Raw genomic sequence first — 22645 nt, forward strand, 5'->3', positions numbered from 1 at the left:
ACTTCTCCCTGAACTAATGAGTAATTAAATTGATTGCCTCTGCCCAGGGGATGTGATATGAAGTAGGATAAACACAGTTACCCTCATCAAGAGCTCAGTGCTAAAAAAGAGCTTGAAAGAGGTTCCGTTCCAGAATTCAGCTATTGGAATTACTGACATTACAAGTTTCTATGACAGTGACTCTGCTGCTAAAGAGAAAAAGAATGATCTCCAATGTTTCTATGTGCATGTTTTTAATTCACGTTGCCACTTTTGCTTGGCTCAGCCCTTTGTGAGCTAATCTCAGTCCATACTACCATTGCCCTCTTCCTCTACCCCCAAGCCTTGGCCAAGCTTGAGGAATTTTTAGGATTGGTTTGCAAAATTGCCTTTTTTCTACAAATTCCTTTTTCTTAATTCTAGGAGTCAGCGCTTAGGGATACTAGCTCTGGAGTTCAATATAGTTGGCTCAAATCCATGCTCTGGCACTTACTAGCATTGTAAATGCATGCCTCTGTTTCCTTATCTCTAAAGCAGTGTTAATGCCAGCACCTGGCTCAGGAGGCATATAGTTAGTGCTTTGTTGACCAATAGCCAGCAATAATATTGATAACCTTCACTTATTTTCCAGAGACCTTTGGCAAATTATATGCATTCTTGAGTCCATGTACATTATGTGCCTTGAGTGCTGTTTGAGATGCAGTCCTATTTGAAAAACACTGAAAGATTCTGAACAGATTAACACTGAGGAAGTCTGGTGAGGTAGAAAACCCCATTTACCAGCTGCATACGCTTGAGCAGATTACTTGGCCTCTCTCAGCCTCAGTTTCCTCACCTCTGAAATGGGCCTGATATAATAATGACAAGTAGAATCACTTAACCTGTAAATAAGTCAGTTAAAGACAAAGAAGGGAAAATTATAGTTCTTTGTGAGGGTCATGGGTCTTTTAAATGAAGCTACAATCTTCCTCCTCCCAAAAATACATATTCATTGGGGTGCCTGGGTGGCTCAGTCAGTTAAGTGTCCAACTCTTGATTTCGGCCCAGGTCATGATCTCACAATTCGTGAGATCGAGCCCCAAGCTGGGCTCTACACTAACAGCATGGATCCTGCTTGAGATTCTCTCTCTCTCTCTCTCTCTCTCTCTCTCAAAATAAGTAAACATTAAGAAAATACATACTCATAACCACACAAACATTCTATTTCCAATTTCAGGGATGCATAGAGCAGCCTAAACTCCCCTGCTAAAAGAAGCATAAGTAGAGGGGACACCAAGCCTCTAAGTTGAGCACATTATCCAAACAGGTAGTGGGATTTGCCCACAAGGTTTCTGGCAGATATAGGGGAGAGAGGAGGAAAAGGTATGCATTCCCTAGTGTGTGTTTCTGACAAGAGAATGCAGAGACAAAATGCTTCTTGTATTCAAACTCAACTGTGCTTTTTCTAAGAGTTTAATATACCATATGATTTGCTTTTGTTTCGTTATTTTTGTTTGAGCATCGTTTGGGTTCCTGGATATAATGTTAATAGAGTTTCCTCAAATTACAAAAATAAATGAATGAATAAGGTGAGAGAGTGGCCAGTGTCGTGGTGTGAAAGATAAAGATGAAAGGTTTTTCTTTATCTTTTTCTGAAACCCTTACTCATCCCCCTTTTCTACTAACAGGCACTGTGGTTATGCAACGATTTCTTATTTGTGTTTTCACTGATGCAACTGCAGGTTTTGAATCACTGATAGTCTTTGCATAAAGACTAAAACAATAAAAGCATAATTAGAATACATTGTATACAGCCGACTCCGATTTTATTTTGCCCCAGCTCTGTATTTATGATAAATCACTAAACATGAACGCTCTTTAGGGAGGGTGATTTTGGGTCTTGTCTCTCCATTGAGCAAAAACAGTGCCTGTGACCAGAGTCTGAATTTCAATCCTGCAAGTGTACAGTTGAACTGAATAATATTTGGCACAAAGCAGCGCACAACCGAGCCACTAAATGGCTGATTTACTAAATTATTATTAGATGAGCCCTTGCTGTTCCAAATGAAAGTGCAGTCACTGTCTTCCTTCATGGTGTGTTCAAATTGTTCTGTGTTTAAATATTCAGCATGAGGCTAATGTGAACTGATGAACTGAGACTATAAACATTCACTTTCAATACAGATAGAGCGACAGAGATGCAACATATCATGTGGCCCGCGGAGGTGAAAATGATTTATATTTAAGGATGTTGCTGCCGACTTCCATTACTTTAAGGTACACTTAATTAGCATGGTGTTGGAAATGACTAATTCCCATGTACAGGAAGAGCAGACTTGTGGAGGCTGAGATTTTCTCGCATGCCAGTGAAGGAGAAGCCACCAGAAGGATGTGCTGCCTGTGTAGTTTAGAATCTCGAATTTTATTTGTGGCAGGCTTCACAGCACCAGCGGAGGAACATGTCTGCTAGAAGAACTATAGTTTTTGACCTTCAACGTCTCTTCTTTCCTAGACCCTCCCGAAGGGTGTACGGTCCATCCTTACTACCATCCGTCCCTCAGCAATCCACATCCCTTACGATCCATGTCTACTAGGCGGCCCCGGTGGCACCTCTACCCATCTCGCCAGCTTCTTTAGTGACACCTGCTGGAATAAAGAACAACCCTTTGCTCCTCGGAAGCATATAACCCTTCTTCCCTCCTCCCCTTTGAGGGCAGTTATAGGCAAGCACTTAAAATACTGTGATCACTTACAGTAGATTAGAATTTTTTATTGGTGCCGTGTTGCCATAACAACATGAAGACAGCAGATGACTTAAGCTAAGCTTGCAAAGCAAAAGGCTGCTCATCTGGCAGTTAAAATGAATACAGTTCATTTCACAAGTTTCCCATATGGACTCTTAGTGTATGGTAATGAGGAGACCATATGGTGAGAGAAAATGCACTGAGAACAATTGGGTTCCACTGGCTGAGTGGGAAGTAGGGAGAAAAAACCCGGGTGAGAGATTCTGGTGTGTGTACTCTCTGGGTTCAAGGTTTGCTTGAGGTTTGTTTTGGTTTTCGTTTGGGATGCTTGTTTTCCATAGGGGTTTTGCATTTCTTAATCCGCTCCTTAATATGTCGGCTGTGCAAAATGACAAACATCTTGCAAATTTTGCAATATCATTCATCACAAACTGTCAGCAGTGTTTGCAAATCTGACTTGCAAGATCTTTTAAATGTGTTGTTCTTAAAAGGCAACAGTACTAAGTTTTTAGACAAAGTGCAGGAAAATTTAAGCACTTCTGACAAGCAGAAACATTAACAGTAATCATTTTAAAAACACTTGCATCTTTTGCCTGAATGTTTAGCTGTAAATAATGCTAGAATGTATAAAAGCTTTAAAGTAAAAATGTAATAAATACTTTTTATTATGTTTCATAAAGGATAAAAAAAATGCCCTGAGCCATGTGTATGTGTTATCTATACATGGGAACAGTATAGAGATGGATGGTTCCCTCTCTCCTTACTACTAACCAGATTGGAGGCCTGGGAGGGCAGCTTGGAAGAAGCTCTGAAGTCAGTTCTGTACTATACATGCTTCATAAAAGATGAATATAAATGCATTAGTTAGACACGGTGAGCTAAATTAGAAGGTCAGGCAGGGCTGGGAGGGCTGAAAAATCACACAACCAATGAGCGTAATTACTCTTTTTTAAGTCTATTAAGTGGTGTTGTTCTATCAAGGCTCAGGGGTATAGGACATGAAGAACAAGATAAAGTAATGTGTATTTATTACTCCCACTGGATCAATTTACCAGATATTTTCAGCTCCATAAAGCAAAATACACAAATGCTGCCTTTGTTACTCTTCTCAAACTGCTTTATTTTCTCTAAAAGAGGGACTGGCTCTCATAGAAAAACGTTTGCCCCACAGAGGTCCCCATGCCAACCCCCTTCTGTGGGAAAAGGAGAGAAAGCTGGCAAGAGTTTAAGTAGGATGGGGGTGAGGTGTAGGGGAGGGACAGGAGAGAGGCGCTAATCACCTCAAGGCAGAATTATTTGGGTTTCCAGATCTGAAGGAAAAGTGAGGCAGTCAAGCCCAAGGACTCGAATTTTAGTCTTCTCACTTGTTAGCTGTGAAGTCACCAGCCCTCTGGGCATCTGGACTGTGGAATGGGGAGTCCCTGCCTTTCAGGGCCTGTAGCTTCTGTGTGCTGAGGTCTTGCTAGATACCAGAGAGGCCTCCTCACCTATATTATCTCACTAATGCCCAGCAGCAACACTGCGGGGCCATGGCATTAAGGAAAACAGGCTGGAAAGGCTGAGTCACTGCACAGAGCAGTGGATCTGGTTTGCAAACTCCACACCTGTCTGAGCCGAGAGCTTACTCTCTCAGCCTCTGTGCTCTTTGAACACCTTGAGAAAGCAGTGGCCGGCACCCCTTGGGCATGAAGTGATACCACGTGCTCCCTGGGACTCACTGCCAACACACAGAGTGCTGGTGAGGTTTGGTCCACTTTCCCCGCCTCTGTGCTAATGCTCACTGCCCACCTAGGAAGACAACTAAGACACTGAAAGAAGGTGGAGACACCTCTGGCCTTCAAAACATAGAGAGCTCCTTGCTCAGTGTTTCTGGATTGCATGATGCATCATGCATGCCTGCATCTCACAGTCTCTGACTGACCACATTCCCCATCCCTTCACCTCTACATTACATGAAAAGTCAACCTTCACCCCAAAGTTGGTCACGTGTTCTTCTCTCTCCTGCCAGGACCCAGAGAGGGAGGTAAGCCCATACGAAACAGAACAGAATGGTTCGATTTACAATCTTGGCCCACCTTTCTCCCTGCACATATGAAAAAGGAAACCAAAAAACACCTGGGCTTAAGATAATTATACTGTTTTAAATTTGTGCGTACAACCGCTCTCACTAATGGTGACTTTCAGGGACAAAATAATTTACAGAGAAGGATTCTGCTTGCTCCTGTTTTCTCATTTGGTAAATGGGAATGATGTCTGTTTCCCCGACTTCTCTCATAAGAAGGGCTCCAATAAAACAAAGCATGTACAAATTCTTTGAAAAGGCACAAGCCAGTATACAAAGGCATATTATTATGGAAAGCTGTCTGCTTGGTCTTTGGAGCAGTTTCATTTGACAGAATATGTGGGTGGTTGTATGAATCTAGCTTTGTCTATTCACAAACACATGGGTTTAATAAAGTGCAGTTTGTTTTTTGAGGTGTGTGGTCCATGGCTCACTGAAACACTCCTGTTTGACAAACACTGACCATGATTCTAAGAAAGGCGGAGCCCATTTTTATCCCTCTAACAATGGACAGCCTGAGTATAAATCTCCCAAGTCCACAGGAATACCTCGAGCTGGCTCCATCCACCACTTCCTGACCCTGCTCTTGAACTCTTCCTCCACCTTAACTTTCAGAGCCAGGAGGACAGCCACTCTGGTCTGAGTCACACAGAGAGCTTCCTGGGGTGGGCTCCAGCCAGAGCCCTTGAACAGTCAAGTGGCTAGATGCAGGCTGTGGAGTGTTTCCTTAACACACAAATCCATTGTGTCCTGATTACTCCTCCCAAACCCGGGAAAAGAGGGCTGGGAACTTCACCATCAGGCCACCAGGGATGGAGTGACACGTGTCTGTGCTGTTTGTTCAACATTTCTGAATGTGATGTGCAACTGTAAAAAATGTTTTTAAAAGCACACAAAACTCAGCCCTCTACTCTTATTTCTCCCATTTCTAGAATAAGAAAAGTACTTCCTGGCTTCTTTAGACCTCAACTGTTAAATCAGATTTATCTTCTGCTTTTCAATAAATATTTGCAGAGAAGCAACCGTGAGCCAGATAGCTGTGCTAGAGTGCATCCACAGGATTACTTCTTTTTGTCCGTATATGATCCCCGTGACATCAGCATGATTATTGTCCCCACTTTATAGATGAAGAAACTGAGGCACAGAAGACGAATCATACATCCAACTGCTCACCAGGATTAGGATTTCCTGCTCTGCATAGATTGGATAGAAGAGCTCTGAGAAGCAACAATCCCACTCTTACTCAACTGCAGATAATCATAGCTACCTTTTGTTGAGTGTTAAATAAGTGGTTAAAATAACTATCAGAAAAAGTGAAAATACTATCATCTCCATTTGATAGAGAAGGAAACTGAGGCACAGACGTAAAGAATTTTGGAGAAAAAATAAGAATTTTGACCTCTGTTGCATAGCTAGTAAATGCCCTTGCTCTGAGTTCCACTCCTGCCAGTTTGACTCTCCAGGTCCTTTTGGAGATGTCAAATGCCAAATGTAAAGTGAAGACTGTCCCCAAATGGAAAAATTAAGAAAAGCCTGTCATTGTACCCATTCCTTCTTTCTACCACTGAGACACCTCAGGCACTGACCACTGGGTGGACACACTTCATTTATATCGTTGTGCTATAAAATTACCAATTATAATCCCACAGGAAATGCATGGGAGCTAGGTTCTTGTTAGACAGAAGGCCTTGAAAGTAAACCTGCCTCTCTGAGGCACATCGATACTATAGATGGAGGCTGCCGTTCACTATTACTATTAGATCATTTAATCGCTCACCAAGAATAAGTCAGGGCCAAAGAGGAGGATGTGTAAGATGGAAGCCTGTTTCAAAGACAAGGATATGAACAGACTGACACACCATATGGTTTCTTCCTGGAGTGAAATGTTTTCAGTAAGGTCAACAGCACTGGGCAGAAGCAAGGCCGTTCCAGGAAGCTAGAGGTAGAGACTGAGGCTGTGTGCTTCTTCCCCAGCTCTAGGTAGAGAATTCCCATTCTTGCTGGTCACAGTTCTTCCTCTCTTCAGAGAGGTAGTGTCCCTTCTCTGCCTGATTGGCCCCTCTCATCCATGCAGTAGTTTGGGAGGCACCTTTCTCCTTTTGGGGGTGGGGGGGCAAGGTCTGTTCTGACAGGGCACCAGGCACACAGGTATGATCTGACAGTAAACCAATCCCCCAAAGAAGTTTGCTGAGCTAGGAAGGATGCCAACTTCATTTTTGTAAGTGTTTTATGAGGCAAAACAGACCTAGAAGTGACATATCTTTAGCCTTATTCCAGCAAGAAGAGCACCTCTCATCTACTCATTGAATTTATAGTAGTTTCCATTTGTGAAATAAATGGAAACTTTATTTTGCTGTCAGGAAATGGCGAATGGTAGTTCTACTAATTCTGTACTTAGGGGGGCGCCTGGGTGGCTTAGTCGGTTAAGCCTCCGACTTTCGCTTAGGTCATGATCTCGCGGTTCGTGGGTTCGAGCCCCGCGTCGGGCTCTGTGCTGACTGCCAGCTCAGAGCCTGGAGCCTGTTTCAGAGTCTGTGTCTCCCTCTCTCTCTGACCCTCCCTTGCTCACGCTGTCTCATTCTCTCTCTCTCTCTCTCCTAGAAATAAATAAAAATATAAAAAAAAAATTCTGTACTTAGGACTTCCTTAGCATTTACTTTAATTGTTCTCTCCTCGGAGTCCTCACAGGACTTTGGTTAAAAGTACCTATTACTTCCTCTTATGGTTAGTTGTGTATGGTGATCTCTCTGATGCAATGCCCATGTTCCTCAGGTATGGAGATGGAACACCCCCAATATTGACAACAGGTACAGAATAGAAGTCAGTATGTGATTTTCCTACTTTCTGCATTGGCAATTAACAGTGTATTGCTGCATGACATATATTACTCTGTCTTGAATTTTTGTTTCATTTCTCACACATTTATACCTTATTTCCATTTAGGTAGGATGCTTCTGGAGGTAAGAGGCTCTGTCTTATTTGTCCAGTTGCAAGATCTACCAATATGTTTCATTTGAGCTCTAGCTGTACTAGGCATAGGTATAAATCGTCATATAGGTAGAAAGCCAGTGGGTTTTTTTTTTCCTCTTAAGAATTGTTATGATGCAGTGATTAATAACGTGGACTTTAGAGCCAGACTGCATAGATTTGAATCTCCATTGAGCAATTTACATGCTTATGACCTTGGCAAATGATTTAACCTCTCCTTGCTTATTTTCTTCTCTAAAATAAAGGTGGTAACCAAGTACCAAGCTCAGAGGTTTTTGAAAGGAAAAGATGACATAACATATGTAAAAATAAGTATAACACTACCTGGCACATTAATGCTTGCTACTTTTATTATTGTTTACCAGACACACAAAGCACAAAAATGTTGAGTTGTTTACCTATGAGCTAATTTTCATCAATAGCAAAGTTTTTCTGCTAATCACCTAAGCTCAAGTCTCCAGAGACTGTAACTCAAAAAAGAAGTATCCTGACCTTTGGCAAACGCTCAGGGTCACCAGGGTGCCGAGGAATGACCTTCTGTAACCTCTGGAAACCATAATCGATGGTGGGTTCGTTGAGCGCTGCAATGAAGAAGTCACAGGATTAGAACAATTTCATGAAATAAAACAGAACATAACACTGATGGCATGGAAACAACTGGAAGCCCCAAATTTAACTTATACTTTTAAATTACGTCACGAGATGATCAGATGCACAGTGCTCTTGCTGAATATTTTCACTGTCTACTTCTGCTATTTACCATGGTGGGCAGGGACTCGCTTGAAAGAACATTAGTAGGGACATTAGTAACAACTCCTAAACTCGGCTCTTCTGGCCAAATCCTATATTCCTTACATAATCAAAAATAGAAAATAAATGGCATTTGATGTGAAGTTTTAGGATCCACTAGCTAAAAGCTCAGGTCAAAATACTCAAGGGCTTATCTGAAGGTATGCAAACATTATAAACAGCAGGAGAATTACAAGTACTTGCTTAACTGAATAGTCTTTAATAGATCTCAACACATCCACCATCTCCATGCCTCTGTGGCAATTAAGCCTGCAAGAACATGGTGAGGGTCAGGAAGTCGGGATCTTCTAGGCATAGAAAGCCTATTCTACACTTGATAGAGTCTGCAAGCTGATAGGTGTTGAAAATGTCCTTGATACAACACCCTCACATGTAAAATGACAGACTCATTCACTAACATCAATGTTATTTGAGGAAGAAGACCAGCCTCTGTGGAGCATTAGCATAGAGCATCTGGGTCTCCAATAAAAATTCTTAAAAAGACTAAAAGAAGAATAAACCTATAATAATATTTGGAGACAATGAGCCTTATTGTACCCATATTGTTTACACTCTCTTCAAGGTAACCTTAAACTAAGTGTGACACAAAGTAGACCCTGGTCTATAATTTTCAAAATTCCTGCTCGAGAGATGAAATATCTTCCTCATCTGACCAGGAAAAGATGGCAGCTCCATCCTCTCCCCACATCCCCATATCCTCTCACTAATGGGTGGGTGTTTTTCTTCTTTTCTTTTTTAGTGTAACTAACGTTTTCAACCACATATTTTCTCCCACACCGAGTAAAAAGCCAGTCTTTGTAGTTCTGACATTTAGCTATACATTAGAAAACAAGTTGCCACATGCTTTACTTAAAATGCATTTCCATTAACCTAAATTTTAAAAGTAAGATTCATACTACTACTAACTTTAAAAAACTGTATTAAATTCAAATAGGTCCCAAGGCTAATGGAAGCAATTTGTATACCAACCCAAACTGACTGGCCCACTTTTCAAAATACAGGTATGATAATCTTGTGGTTTTAAAAGGACATTTAAATTGAAAGACTGTGAATTTAGTACATAATTATACCAATAGAACCCTTTAACTTGTCAACTTGTAAATCTAAAAGGCTATCAATCATTTCTAAAGAGGAAATAAACCTTAAAATTCCTTGATTGACAGTGCTTACTTTTTATGTAAGGGGAAAAAAAAGGCAAAAAAAAAAAAAAAAAAAAAAAAGGCTGCACAAAGTGGCCAGAAATCCATTTACAAAAGTACATTGTTTTACATAGGTGAGTAAAAAGCCAATAATTACACCTCCAAAAGACACATAAATCAGAGTAAGTACTTTTTCCTCACTTGTATATTTTAAGTTGGAGTGAACTTCAGGTAACTTTTTATTGAAAAGATTTTTCCCAAATGCAATGCTTATTGAAGTTGCTAATAGAGTAGCATTTTCATTTAAGACAATGTAATCATTTTTACAAATATGAGATTTAGCCATCTTCTCCCCCCTTCCCCCGCTTCCAAACAGTAAACTTTCAACCTGTCTCTTGTGGAAATTAACTAAAATTATACCCAGGTGTACCAAATCTCTTTATCTATACTAGTATATGAGTTAAGGCACAATATTTATTATTCCTCCCATTTTATGAATTACTTTCTAAACCCTTGAGAAGAATTCTTTTTTCAAATTAGACATGTAGAGAAAAAGCCATAGAACTCTTCATGCAGGGAAGCTGTTACTCGTAAAATCCATGGTATTTAATCAAGAATGCATGAGAGGGACAGGAATGAGAACCTAGTTTTCAGTAATATATCACATCCATCCCCCACCCATATCACTAACTGCCATCCAAGATGTTTAACCATAAAAATAGCTTTAGACAATTAAGTATATCATTTTAATATCTGAAGACATAATTCAGCATTCTGAAAATTCTATTTCTTGTTTTTATTTTTAAGTCTTAGCCACCAATAAAACATGAATTGTTGACCTGCTCCTTCAGTTGTTTGCATAATGAATTAATTCCTACTGTGTCAAGAAACGGGTAGTTGTTAAATGAATGAATGTCTGACGTATATGTTTCTCTGTCTGTACTGCCAACTCACAGCAGAATGACCAACACTTAGTATCTGCAATTAAAAGAACCAATTCAAATATCGTATGGAACTAACAGCTAAAGACCTGAAGAGAAGTCATTCTGCTGCCACAAAACATAATTGAGTATGATATACTTAACTCATTATTCAAGGGAAAAGAAGCATCTACTCTATGGAGGTATACTAAGTGAGGGGAAATATTTCGGATAGTAAGATAAAGCCTTTTAATTTATTCCCCATGCCTTTATGAGTTCTCTACACTCATATTATTAAATATATTAACCTGCCTTTAATTTAGGTATAGACTATTACAATGGCATGGTCCGGTGATGTAGACAAAGATAGCACTAAAAATATGTAAGGCAAAGCTCATTGTTTTAAATTCAAAGGTGCCTGATGATTTCTCCCATTGCATTGATTAGAGAGGAAAAAATGGATTACTGAATAAGAGGGGTCATCTTTGAAAGATTGTTACTTAAAAAAACAAAACAAAATAAAACAAATGAAAAACTAAAAACAGATTAAGTGGATAGGGAGGAGGATGGTTCAATCATGGCATGCCTATGGAATGGAATATGATGCAGTCCTCAAAAGCAACGCCACAAGGGAAAAAAAAATTACTGACATATAATATATGGCTAGGTTAACAAGCAGATTACAGGAGCATATATACAATGTGGTTACTTTTTAAAAAATGAACATACATAGAATAAAGAAAATATGTCCATATATAAACTGCCTAACAGTAGTTATTTCTAAAAAGTGGCTCTTAAAGTGCTTTTCTTCCTTCTCTTTGTCCTATACATTCTGTGAATTTTCCACAGTGAACATATATTACTTTTATAATCAGAGAAAAAGGTTAAGAGCAAGAGATTGTTGCCGAGATGGAATGTGACCTCCTTGTATAAAGTAATGACATAAGAAACTATGCCTTAAAAGGGGTCTGTATACCCTTTAATAACCTTGCATAGGTTATTACAGACCATAAGAAAAATAAGTAGTATACTTTTGGCCAGTTGTATAAATATGTGACTATTCATAAACTCTCTGAAAATCAACAGAGAGGGTAACGAGGAGGAATCATAAAGAATGGTATATTTATTTCATCAGTGGGGGTAGTTGTACCTTAGGGACGTACGTCTACTCTGAAAGAATGTAATATAAAGTTAATCCTTCAACAAAGTGACCTCATTGTATTCAAGCACAGGGCTGGGGAGCGGGGGGCACTAGTAGAAATGGGACTAATCAATTTTCCCCCTTAAACTTGGGACAATTCTGAGGATCTAGAAGAGAAAGAAAGAAAAACTTAACTAGGAATAATTAACAACAAATAAAGAAGCATGAGCATCTTAGGTTGAAAAAAGAGAAACCGATGAAGCTATAAACTGCAAAAGGAAGGCAAGGATGAGAGAGCGTTAATGTGACTCTGCTTCCAAACACCGAGTCCGTGTTCTCTGAAAAGGGTTGCACAGGATGTCATCCGAAACCAGGCAGGGACAGTGGCAGAATAAGGGAGGATCAGAGATCTAGAAAAACCTGTAACCCCAAATTGAAAAAGCCCCAATTTTTAAAACATCAGAGTAGAATGGGAGCAATGTAGGCATCTGAAAAATTCCACATGATAGGAAATTCTCCACTGATTCAATCATCATTTTTGGTGCCCGTCATGTGTCCAGATGACATTTGCAGGAATTAAGTGTTTTGTGTCACGAAACCAAAAGCCCTTAAAAATAAAATTTCTGAAAGAAATGTGCCATCCAGCCCCAAAAGACTGATGAACTGGTTGGCATTTCAAGGGCATCAAAGTCATTACTTTTCAAAGAGTAGAAGTTAATTAAATAGTTAAAAATATCAAACCCCTACATCTGGCCTTGTGTTGAAACTGCTTATAAATGGCTGTGGGGACTTTCCCAATCTCAGAATCTCAAACTCGCCTAGAAGAAACCAGTAACTTTCTATGCAGAACCAGTCTAAGCAGAGCTCTTCTTTGGGCTTCAGCTGAACAGCTCTGATTATACAAAACTATTATTTACAGTGTCCAAATGTTCATGCAGCATAAAATGCTGTATGCAAAGAACATTTAAAATAATACAACTAGATTTTATGCACGAATACTAATGACAAGATTACAAACTCCAGGGGCGCCTGGGTGGCTCAGTCAGTTGAACACCATCTCATGATTTTGGCTCAGGTCATGATCCCAGATCATGGGATTGAGCCCTGTGTTCGGCTCTGCACTAAATGGGGAGCATGCTTGAGTTTCTCTCTCTCTCTCTCTCTCTCTCTCTCTCTCTCCCCCTCCCTCTGCCCCCTAGCCCCCATGTGTGTGCGCACGCTCTCTCTCTCTCAAAAAAAAAATTACAAAATCCATTCGAAAGATATTGCAAAATCCATTCAAAAGATCTGCAATGAGTAAATTCTAACTAAATATATACATGCCATTCGTGGCCTTTTCATGCCTTTAGTATTTTTTTAAATCCACTTTACAAACACATCCAATAACGAAATTCTCTTTAAGGAGATATATTTGCAAATTAAAATGTTGTAGTCAGGAAGGATGCATTCTCAGTTAAGATAACTGGCTTTTCTCTTTTCAGAGTTTCTTTTTAGAGAAATCACTCCTCTGTGCTCTTGAACTTCTTGAGTACTTATTCCTGGAAACAATGGAAATGAGAGGCTGGAGAGCTGTGCTCCCAAACAGCACAGGAAAAGCTCTTTCGGTGCCATTCCAGTGTTAGCACAGTCTCCCTGCTTTTATAGCTCAGAGACTCGCTGCAGCACTTTAACATATTTCTGGGGTTTTAATTTCCTTTTTTTAATGGTTGTGTGACATGATGTCATTTTGACTGGAAATAAAAAGAAATGCAGATATTAGGAAGGTAATATTTATATTCTATTGCCATTTAATGTCCAAACAAATATCTAGACTCGATGCCAAGTAATAAATAAAACCTCCTAGCAGAGGCAATGATAAAACCAGCACCTGGGTCTCCGAGCTTCCCTGGTGACTACTCTACATTTGAACTAAAGGAGTAACAGCAGAGCATTTCCCTTCAAGGCCGATCCATTCTGGGCATGAGAGTTATTACATATGTGTTAGGCGAGCCTTTTTGTTCCATAATGGCCCCATTTTTCCCTCAGTCACTAAATTAACAACCAGAGGTAAACAATAAAACAGCAAGTTATCTTCACAAACCTATCTTGAAGACTGACTTTAAAATATATAAACCAAAAAATCAACCAGAAACCTAAACAAGAGCCAGAAATATGGTTAATGAAGAGATTTGTTGCATTTCCAGTCACTTGGATATTTCATTCCTAGATGTTTAGTGCGTGAACCGTATCCTGATCACCTCTTCTGTGGAAGGGACATACTCTTTAAGAAACCGAAAACCAAATCCTTTGCAAGCAGAGCCCTGCTCTGGGTGAGAAATGCTTTTATAATCCAGTTCCCTGCCTCAGGAGCCAGTAAGGTTCAGGAGAGGTTTGGGAAGAGGCTGGCAGCTGCAGAAAGCTGTAACTGAACCAGGAGGGTGTCAGGATGAAGCCAACATGGGCAGAATTTACCAACATAGGAGCTAAAGGAAAATTTCCAAATTGGATTTGAACATGCCCTGACTTCTTATTTGCAGTTTTCAAACTTCTTGCTGTGTGGCAACAAGTCTGAGATTCAAAAATCAAGCAAAGGAATTACTACTTCTCTCTATGAAAGGTACAATCAGAGGTGCTAGCTGGCCTGTATGGCTAAGTCCTCTTTACAAAGAGTGGGGCCAGGGGTGCATACAAGGTACAGATTGAAGAAAAAGTGAGTGGGAAAGCAGATCAAAGCCCAGAGTGATGAAGTGCAAGGGCTCTTGGAGAAAGAGAGGGACGACCCTGAGGACTGTCCGCTGGAATGCAAAGAACTTAGGTACATTTAGAAATTAAGAACTCTTCCATAAGCAAAAGCGATCAAGAGCAGGAAGAAAGAGTGACTTACTTTTCTTTTTTTAAAATGGAAACAGCTTTACTGTTTCTCTAAAAGTAATACATTCGTATTGTATTAAAAAAATACAAAAGAAACACAAAAAAGAGGGAAAAGCCCCATAATACCCTATTTGTATATAATCACTACTTAGTGTGCATACTTTCAGGCATTTGCACAATCCTGTTTTATATAAATATTGATTATATACATATTTATATTCACCTCATTTCATTCTTTTTAAGGGTTGTAGCATATTGCATCGTATGGATGGCCATAATTTATGTAACATAGCCCCTGTTAATGGGAATGTATGCTTTTCCTCCCAAATTTTCTCTGATGTAAGAAGTACTGTATTGAAAAATAGGAGAAATTCTTAGATAAAAGAATATTCACATTTTCCAGTCTTTTGATACATATATTTCCTAACTACCTTTACAAAATGTATACCAATTTACACTTAGATAGGTTACAACTCATTTTTAAGATTTTTGCATCCTGAATCTCAGTTATTCTCTAAGTTATAAGGACCTCTGAAGATTTTTAATAGATGTTAACAATCATAATGGTAACTTGTCAAGCGTCATTTAAAACATACCCTGAGGTCACATAATACTGTTTTCCCAGTAATATCAAGTGCTTTATAGACGTTATCTCAGTGATTCCTTCAATATGCCGTGACATAAATATCAAAAATCATTACTCCCCCTTGGAAGGTGAGAAATTGAGCCACAGAGAATGCTAACTGTATAAATGAGAACAAAAGCCTCGGTGCTTTACTTACTCTTCCAGGATGACTACTTTATTTTAATATTAATGAATCCCAATGTGCAACATATTGACAAGTTCTGCTAGCAAATTGATTAAACGGCTTCTTTTTTACTAAGTATCTGTGAAACGAAATCCACCCTGAGGAAGAATCCTTATGCACAGAATCCTGACTTTGTACAGGTGAACAGGTCACTCAGCCTGACTTCTTCACTTATGACTCAACTGTCAACAAAACAAACCTCTTCGGGGGAGGCCACCCTGGTATTTTAAACCTTCCCCACAAATGATCAAGATTCTGAGTTTTCTGTCATGTTTGAGTCGGGCTCTCAAAGGCTGATTTGTCTTCTGGGAAAAAGAGAACACAGAATGCTGTGTCCATTAAACCCACTAATTTCATACCACAACCGGTTGGCATTTTCTAGACAATTCTTGGTGAGAAGTCACTGGCAGAAGTGGAGCATCTCTTCATAAACAGACCCCTTTCTGGCCCTGGAGGGTTACACTCTATCTAAAATGGGAAGTAGGTGAATGTACAATAATTAGGGGAAACTGTACTGCTCTCTAATTGTAATAAAGTTGATGAGAAAAGTTGCCCCTGTTATTGCACATGATGTGCTCTGAACAGCTTGGCCTTTCAGGAGCCTTAATTTAGATTTCCAAATTTGATACAAGTTTAAAACTAAAATTAAATTCCTCAAGCAAACAGAAGCTTAGAGATCTTCATGATTTATTTTTGCCCTTCAATCTTTTTCACTTTATGATTTTTTAAAAAAAAATTTTGGTGTGATTAGGTTTCAAAGCCAGATTTGCTCATTTGAACTAGTAGAGAAGGACGATTTTCACCATGTAATGGATGATGGTGTTTAAGTATTGAGAGCCAACACAGTCTGTCTTTCTTAGCATTTAAGGATAAATCCATAGTTTTCTTCCCAACTGGCATATCTTCTGATATAACAGGAGTAATATTCCTTCTATAATTGTTCTTCAGATTTCTTTCCAAAGAGTTTTGACAATAACTGTTATCAAGGGGGTAAAATCACACAGCCTGTCTGATAAACATGTTTTCTTGCGTTCCCACCCCAGTGAGTGCTTGACACCGTACTTTTATCATCCAGTGTGTGTTCAGAATGAGCTTAGAACAGCAATTGCCGGGAATAGGCAGGCGATAAACCGCATTGATTTAACACATCTTGTTTTCAATCATGCTTGGATTTTCTGAGCACGCATTTTTCCTGTACTCTGGCTTGTAGCTTTTATCTGACGAGCTGATCCCTTTTCACTGGAAAATGAAAAGGTCGCACAATAAGACACGGTTTACTGGAACTTGAACACGCACCAGGGAAAGTATTTTAGATAAATACTGTCAGACATAGTGGAGCTGAATTTCAACAACACAATTGCTAAACAACAATACTTATTACTCTCCTAGAACAAGCTACCAGTAACTTATGGCTCTCAGCAGGGAATAGCACCAAGTCTGGACTCCAAAGCTAAGAAACCCTTCTCTGAGCCCTGTGCTAACCAAGCACAGAGTTCTGGGCTGAGGTCCTACTTGTGATTGTTAATATCATGGTTTAATGAGACAACTTTAAAAACTACTCCCACTGGTCACAGAGCTGCTGCTTCTAAACCAGTGGACAGGTTTCAGAAGAGCTGGATAATGACATTATAGCAGCACTCTCTGGACAGATTGAGAGGGGGGAAAAATGTCCCAAGAAAAGTGACTCAGAATAATCCATTAATTCCACTAATAAGACAGGTGAATACTTGTAACTGGGATTAGAGACAGAGGATTAACTGATTATTTGGTAATATTTTAAGAAGTTAAAGAGCACTTATAACAAGTATGTTATGTGGAGAGCTACAATGGCTTTGCAGATAAGCCTAGACGTTATCATCGGCCTAAAGTCCAACTAAATAGCATCTTGATATAAAATAAATGAAGTCAACTTTTTTCAGTATTGACCCGACCTACATGATTATTATTGCTGTGTGTCATTAGCTTTAGATTCAAGCAGAAAGTCTCCTCTACCTGAACGGAGTCAGAATCCTGTTCTCTGTAGCCTAAACACACACATTATGATTATATCTTTATTCATTATCTACTCCAGAGCTTCCAGACTGTCTCCGCTCATAGCACCTTGGGCAGCTCAGCAATTTTTTCACAGCACCTCCAAGTGGAAAGAAATGCCCAGCAGCTCTGTTTATTAGCTACTTAGGTCCAGAGAGCCTGCTATTTATATCCTAACAACAGAGGGGCCATTTGAAAAAAATACAAAGAAATTGAAAGAAAAAAATAATATAGTAATATTTTTATTTCATTCTAAAACAATCACAATTACTTTCTAATAGGATATGTGTGCTTCTATTGAACAGTGCATAACTTCTTAAATCTTGGAATTGGACTGGATACCACCACTCTCTTTTCTCTTCTGCATTAATTAAAAAAATTTTTTTTATGTTTTATTTATTTCTAGGAGAGAGAGAGAGACAGCGTGAGCAAGGGAGGGTCAGAGAGAGAGGGAGTCACAGACTGAAACAGACTCCAGGCTCTGAGCTGGCAGTCAGCACAGAGCCCGACGCGGGGCTCGAACCCACGAACCACGAGATCATGACCTAAGTGAAAGTCGGACGCTTAACCGACTAAGCCACACAGGCGCCCCTCTTCTGCATTAATTTTTGTATGAGACTTCCTTCTGATCACAGTAATTGCTGATAACTAAGCTTTGCGAAGCTATGGCACCATGAAAAGGAATGCAGTGCAATCTAATGTTAAGATATGCACTATCCTGAACTAGTAATTTGTGTGGTATCCAACAGACTTAAAGTGTTACATGTTTCCCTCAAATTTAAAATACCCCATGGCACTCCTGTTGCACTTATTTATGTGTGCCTTTTCTTCCAACAATAATTATTATAACAGCAACATCAGCTAAATGTCTCCTAAGGACATACTATATGCCAAGCACTTTACATGGATTAACCTATCTAATCTTTACCACAGCCGTAAAGTGAATAGCTACTGTTATTCCCATGGCACAGAGATGAACTCGAGACTTAGAGGAGTTAAATATCTTGCCTAAATCCACAGAACCAGTGAGTGAAAAACCAGGGATTCAAACCCATGCAGTCTGGCTCTGGAGCCCTGTTCTTAACCTCTTTGCTAGACCAGCCAAGTTAGGACAAACAAGAGGTCTCCAGAACAGGCCTCTAATAATTTTGGCCTCCAGGATTTTTCCCATGCTTTTTTTTTTTTTTTTTGCTCCTCGTATTCCCTTCTATCTGCAATCTGTTCTAGTCCCTTCCCTTGTCTTAACATATATCCCATAGAAACCTCTGTCCTGCCCGAGACTTCATACAACTTCCATTTCTCTAACAGCATACTTCTCTTCCTTTTATCCCAAACCTTCTGGAGTAAACACAGCTGGATTTGCATCCAGCTTACATCACTGACAATGATATGCCTTTTGTTTTTTGTTTTTTGAGAGAGAGAGAGAGCAAGTAGGGGAGAGGGGAAGAGAGAGAGAGGGAATCTGAAGTGGGCTTCATGCTCAGCATGGAGCCTGATGCAGGGCTTGATCCCATAACCCTGGGATCATGACCTGAGCTAAAATTGAGAGATGGACACTCAACCAACTGAGCCACCCAGGTGCCCCAGTGACATGCCTTTTGGAAAAGCCACTTGCATTCATTCTTTAAGTCTTCCTTAACTATAAAGGGAAGATTTGATGTGGTGCTATTTGTACAGTGCTTAGCACATAATAAACACTTAACAGGCAGTTATTATTACTATTAATAGAATACCTTCCCTGTGCTAGAAATAGGAGCATATATGGAGAATACAGAATTAGACTACATACATATTCCCCATTCTCAAGTAACTCCCGAATCTAGAGGGGCAGAAAGATACTTACAGATGTCAAAACAACATGATAAATAAGATGCAGTATTCTAGGAGAATATCAAGTGTGCTTCACTTGTCCCTGGGCTTCAGCCTTTCTTCTCCCATTTACACTAATTTGAAATTATAGTTCAAAGAATTCCACCACCTCTAATTCTCAAATATCACTCTAAAATAGAGCTCTACCTGGAGTAGGACACATGTGTTTTAAAACAATATAAATCCCGTGACCAGATGTGAACAAAGGAAAAAGTAAGAAACACCTAATTCAGATGGGATTCTTTCCCAGACTTGGGATATTTTACATTGCTTAATCCAATAAAATTGGATTACTGCTGTATATAAAGTTGTGTGATTAAGAAGATAAAAAGAAAGACAAGCACAACCCAAGTCCAGTTTCCTGTGTATCCCCAGCAACAGGCAATTCAGTTGGAAAAACTCTTCTAGGCACCATGATGTATCCTTGAGAAGTACATAATCCATGGAGGAACCAGGCCTATCATCAGCATAGAAGAAGGAAAAAAATAATTCTCTATAGTGGAGTCAAGGACACATTTAAAGTCATATTTAAAGAAGTCATATTTAAAGAAGTCATATTTAAGCTTAATGCATAAGGATAAATAGAATTTTTCTACTGAAAAGAGTGGGAAAAGCATTCCAGGCAAAAGGAAAAGCCTGAGCAAAGTCACAGAGCTATAAAGGACATAATGTGTGGAAATGATGTGTTCAAATAAAGTTGGATATTGAAGTTTGGGGAGAGCATAGCTTGTATCCTGAGAGTAAACTACTGAAAAGTAACCATGAGAAACAGTACTGGCCTTGAGTGTCATATAAGAACTTTATCTGGTAGGCAACAAGGAGCTCTTTCAGGTTTTCCATACCATAAGAGTGACACAATCAGATCTATATTTCAAAGGCATAAACACAGGAGTCCAATGAAAGATGGATTTTATTTTTTACTTTTAGTACTTTTTTTTTTTTTACAAATAGTTTATTGTCAAATTAGTTTCCACATAACACTCAGTGCTCATCCCCACAGAAAGATGGATTTTTAAAGTCAGTACTTTTGTAATGATCCAAGTGGAAAATGAAGGACCACCTAATGATGAAGTGATCATGGAGAAAAAGCAGATTTCAGAGGTATTTTAGAATAGAATTTATATAACTTCAGTAACATATTAGTTGTGAGGAATAAGAAAAAATAGAGAATGACTGACACTTCTAATATATCTGACTGAGTGGATAGAGTAGCCATTCAGCAAGATAAAGAATGTAAAAAGAAAATTACATATGGAAGGAAAAAATGATGAGTTCCATTTCAAACATGCTTTTTAGGTGCCAATAGGGCATCCATGTAAAAATCTTTAGTAGTCATTTGAGGATAAAGGACTGAAACTCAGGAAAAAGATCAAGGATGGAGTTGATGTTATAGGTAATGTCAAGATATAGGTAATACTTGAAACTACTAGTGTGAGAATAAAACCAAGGAGAGACAGTGCTACAGTAAACACTAATGGTTAAGGAATAGTTAGAAAAAGATTCAGAGACAAAGGACAAAGGCAGGTTAAAAAAAAAGTAGAAGGAATACCAGGAGAGAATAATGGCACTGAAATCAAATGCAGAGCTTAAAATGACAAGGGTTGTCCACACTAATATGGTCTAGCTGGGTAATCAACCAGGAGAGATCTGAGGAGAAACTGTCAAACACAGACCATTCCAAGGTCATGAATGTAGGTGACAAACACAATTTTGGGAGACTCACAAATGCCTTAACCCAGAGGCCCTAGTTTTCTTTCATCTCACTCAACAATCCCCAAAGATCTGAAGATACCAAGAGAATAAGGGTTTTTGGCAAATCTGTTTGCCCAACTAAAGCTCAGCTAATCATGAGAGGCATAAGAAACAAAAAGGACACTCAATTCCAGATTGGAGTCAAGTCAATCCCACCAATAGTGCAGAATTCCAGGTGCCCTGAGGCAAAAGTTATGATGCCAAGTTCACATTCAGATTTGATCAATTCCTTTAAGTATTGTAGGCCAGGTGAGGATGAGGGGCTCTTATTATTTTTTCTGATACTGATCTTGACACCTGTATTTTAAGAAGGGGATAGAACTAAGTGGTCACTTTCAAAAACCCAAGTTGGTAGAACCAAGTTGGTCACTCACCAGTTACTACAATGAAGTTCTGGTTCTACTGCTTCTAACCCACCCTAGATTTGGAGTTGTAAACCACAGAGGAATAGGTCTCCTTGACCAAAATGTTGACAAAATACATCTATATATAACCAGAATTTAATCTTTGGATGCTGGTGGTCTTAATATTGGTCCCTGATGACTTACAATCAATAGATGTTTAGTTAAGCAATTCACTTGTTTTGGAGTAACAGTTATTGTGTGGGCAATGGGTATGTGGCCACTTCCGCAATAACCCACATCTCCTGACGGAGTGAACATTACAATCACACATTTGTTGCTATTAGCTCATGAGATGCTGGAAACCAATTTTAAAAAGCAAGTAATAAAGCACCACATAAAAAATAACGGTGTAATTACTTCTTGGTCAGGTTAAACCTACTGTGACGATAAAAACCAAAGGGAACAGCAAGCATCATAAGTGGGTTTGCTGTAAATTTGACACTGGTTCTGACCTTCAGAAAGGAAAAGGCTGGAACCACCCACCTAAGCCAGGTGCACAGAAGACTATTTGTGGTATATATCTTTACCAAGTTTCTGTAAAAGCTTACATCAACTATTAAGAGCTAAAGAGAATGTCTCAGTCACTAATTTATTGACCCAAAGACTTACAGATTCCTATTTGAACTTAGGCCCCAAAAAGAAGGGATCTACAAACTGCATCAGAGAGCAATCACCAAGCTGATAGCATTTGTGCTCTAAACATAAAGTTAAAAAAAAAAAAAAAGGAAGTGGGGGTCTAACTGGAACATGGACCACACTGTCCAGGAGGTAACAGAAGCACTGGCTATTGCTGATGATCTGTGAGCGAACACCCTGGTGGGTCACTAACCTAAACAAGAAACTAACCAGCCTCTACTTTTAGGCTATGATCTTTTTAACTTCTCATCCAAAGTGTTTGAAGTCTACTCTAATCTACATGAAATACCAAGAACAGGTGGGTATAGCGGGTAGGAGAGAGGCTTAGTCAAAGTTATGCCAGGGACTTTTAAGGATAGTATAGCACAGTTCATATTTAAGGATATCATGATTGTTTTCATTCATTAGCTAGTGCTGCTTTTGTTTATTTCCAGCTCTTGGGAAGACATTTAGTTACTATCTCTGTTTTGCCTTTTTAAGAGTGCAAATGGATCTCCTAAGATACGTGCATCATGAATAGACTTTATGACAG

At 39.2% G+C, this 22645-nt stretch overlaps 1 protein-coding gene across 1 annotated transcript in view; it reads right to left on the minus strand.

Moving 5' to 3' along the window:
- EBF1 (EBF transcription factor 1) overlaps window positions 1-22645 on the minus strand; it is a 424741-nt gene that overhangs the window by 25745 nt on the left and 376351 nt on the right. Inside the window, exon 16 of the mRNA XM_039245352.1 lies at window positions 8245-8333. Within this exon, the coding sequence (XP_039101283.1) occupies window positions 8245-8333 (89 nt within the window). The remainder of the gene's footprint in view (window positions 1-8244; window positions 8334-22645) is intronic.

The sequence above is a fragment of the Hyaena hyaena genome, unplaced genomic scaffold (genome assembly GCF_003009895.1).
Source record: "Hyaena hyaena isolate Hyena2069 unplaced genomic scaffold, ASM300989v1 scaffold_253, whole genome shotgun sequence".
Classification (NCBI taxonomy): Eukaryota; Metazoa; Chordata; class Mammalia; order Carnivora; family Hyaenidae; genus Hyaena; species Hyaena hyaena.